The sequence below is a fragment of the Malaclemys terrapin genome, chromosome 1 (assembly GCF_027887155.1).
Source record: "Malaclemys terrapin pileata isolate rMalTer1 chromosome 1, rMalTer1.hap1, whole genome shotgun sequence".
In the NCBI taxonomy this organism is placed as follows: domain Eukaryota; kingdom Metazoa; phylum Chordata; order Testudines; family Emydidae; genus Malaclemys; species Malaclemys terrapin.
This window is the reverse complement of record NC_071505.1, coordinates 346,631,651-346,634,363: the sequence shown is the minus strand read 5'-3', so window position 1 is coordinate 346,634,363 and position 2,713 is coordinate 346,631,651. Positions and strand designations below refer to the sequence as shown.

General features: G+C 52.9%; 1 protein-coding gene across 1 annotated transcript; it reads right to left on the bottom strand.

Moving 5' to 3' along the window:
* Positions 1-1,441: 1,441 nt before the first annotated feature.
* LOC128843346 (olfactory receptor 52R1-like) lies at positions 1,442-2,461 on the bottom strand. Its single transcript, XM_054040171.1, has one exon. It carries the CDS (start codon positions 2,459-2,461, stop codon positions 1,442-1,444), a length of 1,020 nt encoding a protein of 339 aa, XP_053896146.1.
* Positions 2,462-2,713: the final 252 nt, after the last annotated feature.

Here is a 2,713-nt window from a genome sequence, read left to right as displayed (position 1 = left end):
GGGTGTTAAGGGGCACCTTACGTGATCCGAGGCCAACCGGCTGCTTCTCCGTGGGGTTCCACCCAGCCTTCACCACGAACTGCTCCACTCCACCCGCAGTCCCACTCCTGCCGTCCCACAAACTGCTCTGGCAGCTGCTCCGCTCCGCTCACCGACCTGTGAGCCGTGCTGCTCCGCCCCGCTCCGCTCCGCTCACCGACCTGTGAGCCGTGCCGCTCCACTCCGCTCACCGACCTGTGAGCCGTGCCGCGCCGCTCCGCTCACCGACCTGTGAGCCGCTCCGCTCCGCTCTGCTCCAGCCGTCCCTTGGGCCGCTCCCACAAGTCTCTGTTCTGTTAGCTGCTCCTCCAGCCGCTCCACTCACCGACCTGTGAGTCGCTCAGCGCCACTCCAACCGTCCCACAAGGCTCCACTCTGCTAGCTGCTCTGCCAGCCGCTTAGCATTATAGCTTCAGGCTCCCCCACTAGTTAACACCGCCTCAGTGATTTCAGCTCTTTTGTGATTTCAGCTCATAGTAGGGGAGCCCCAGTGCTAGTGCACCACCGGCCCAAAGTGAATTCAGTTCAGCAGTCTGTAACTAGACTTCTAATAGAATCAAAAGTTAGCTCTGATATTCAACAGTGGAGAGAGGAGGTAGTGCAATTGGTGTTTCAACCCCTCAGAGAGGGCCCATACCATCAGGTACAAATACCTGTCCCCATCCTCTCTCAATTCACTGGGTTTTGTAACCCATGCCCCTTGACAAGCACATGCTACTTAGGTAATGGTGAATGACTCACTCAGTCCTTCTGTCATACACAGTTCCACTGGCCTTGATTCACAGAATCAGGGTAACAAAACTTTATTCTTCCTGCCCCAATAACAGAGAAACTGGGGATCCCACACCAGCCAAAGTAAGCACTTTGAGTTGCTGTTGTTTCATGCCAGGCGAGTGGGTGTGCCTATGCAAACAAGATCAGCCCCTGGAGTTCTTTTCCACACTCGCCATAATTCACCACCAGATGTCAGGGTAGAGCTCATCCTGACTCTGCTTACACAGGGAATATTTTGTACAAAACATATCATAATGACATCACCATGGTGAATACGGGGTGCTTTGGGGTGCAGAGTGTCAGAGGGGTGAACCAGAGCTTTACAGGGGGTGGGGAGGAGAGGAGTGAGTGAGGGGCGGGGCTTTGAGGGGAAGAGGCAGAGCCGGGGCAGAACCTGGGGGAAGAGGCAGAGCAGAGGGGTGGGGCCTGAGGCTTCCAGTTACCAGCAATTAGAAAGATGGCAACCCTATGAGTTGTATATAGGCAGATTCCCCAGTTTGTCACCCTGACACAGCACAGTAAGGTCAGGAAAGGGTTTAATGTCACTTTGATTGGCCAGTCAGTGATTGAGGGAGGAGGGCCCAGCACCATGTCACCAGCCAGCTCTCCATGGAGCTCGGTCTGAGAGTCAGAGTACCAGGAGAAAACTTGAGGTCCCTTTATGAGTAAAGGGCTGGAGCAGCCTATCCTGGATCTGTTGGGTCCTCACCCCGTAGATGATGGGGTTTAGCATGGGGGGCACCAGGAGGTACATGTTGGCCATGAGAACGTGGAAATGCAGGGCCACATTTTGCCCAAACCATTGCACGAGGGTGGAGAAGAGATGTGGAATGTAAAAGGTTAAGATGACACAGAGGTGGGAGCCACAGGTCCCAAAAGTCTTGAGCCGGGCCTCCTTTGTTGGGAGGCTGAAGATGGCCCTGAGGATCTGGGTATAGGACACGGCGATAAAAAACACATCCATACTGATCACGAAGAATGACACAGAGAGGGTGTAGTAACTACTGATGCTAATGTCAGTGCAGGCCAACTTCACCACAGCTATGTGCTCGCAGTATGTATGGGGAATTATGTTGGTTCTGCAATATGGCAACCTCCTTGCCAGAAAGGGATAGGGCAGTACGAGTATGATGCCACGCAGCACCATGGCCAGGCCAATTTTGGCCACCACAGGGTTTGTCAGGGTGGTGGAATGTCTCAGGGGTTCGCAGATGGCCAGGTAGCGATCAAAAGCCATGGCCACAAGGATCCCAGACTGCATCGCAGAGAAGCTGAGAATGAAGTACAGGTGGGTGAGGCAGGCACTGAAATCGATCTCCCTGGAATTGAACCAGAAGGTGCTCAGAATTTTGGGTAGGATGGACGTAGACAGGACTAGGTCGGTGATGGCCAACATACACAGGAAATAATACATGGGCCCATGGAGGCTCGGCTCCCTCTTCACGATGAACAGGATGGTGAAGTTCCCCAAGATGGCTATGGCGTACATGGCGCAGAAGGGGATGGAGATCCAGACATGGGCTGCCTCCAGGCCAGGAATGCCCAGCAGGATAAAGGTGGAGGAGTTGGTGAAGTCGGTTGAGTTGGAGTCTGACATGGTGTAGAGGAGAAGGTGTCCAATGTTGAGGCCCAACGGTGTCTCTTGCATGTACCGTACATTCGCCTGACTTCCTGTGTGTGCCCAGGATCTAGGGTAATGGTCGCAGGACAAACACCTGGATGGAGAGACAGTGTTAATATGAGACACTACTTGCACAACTGGAGGCTGTTCTAATGGATGAAACAGATTGGTTGCTCTTCACACACTGAATAATGACATTTTCATTATTCAATAAATGAATTATGAACAACTGACCCTACTAATGCCAATTCCATATTTTATGGTGCTCCCTGTCACAAT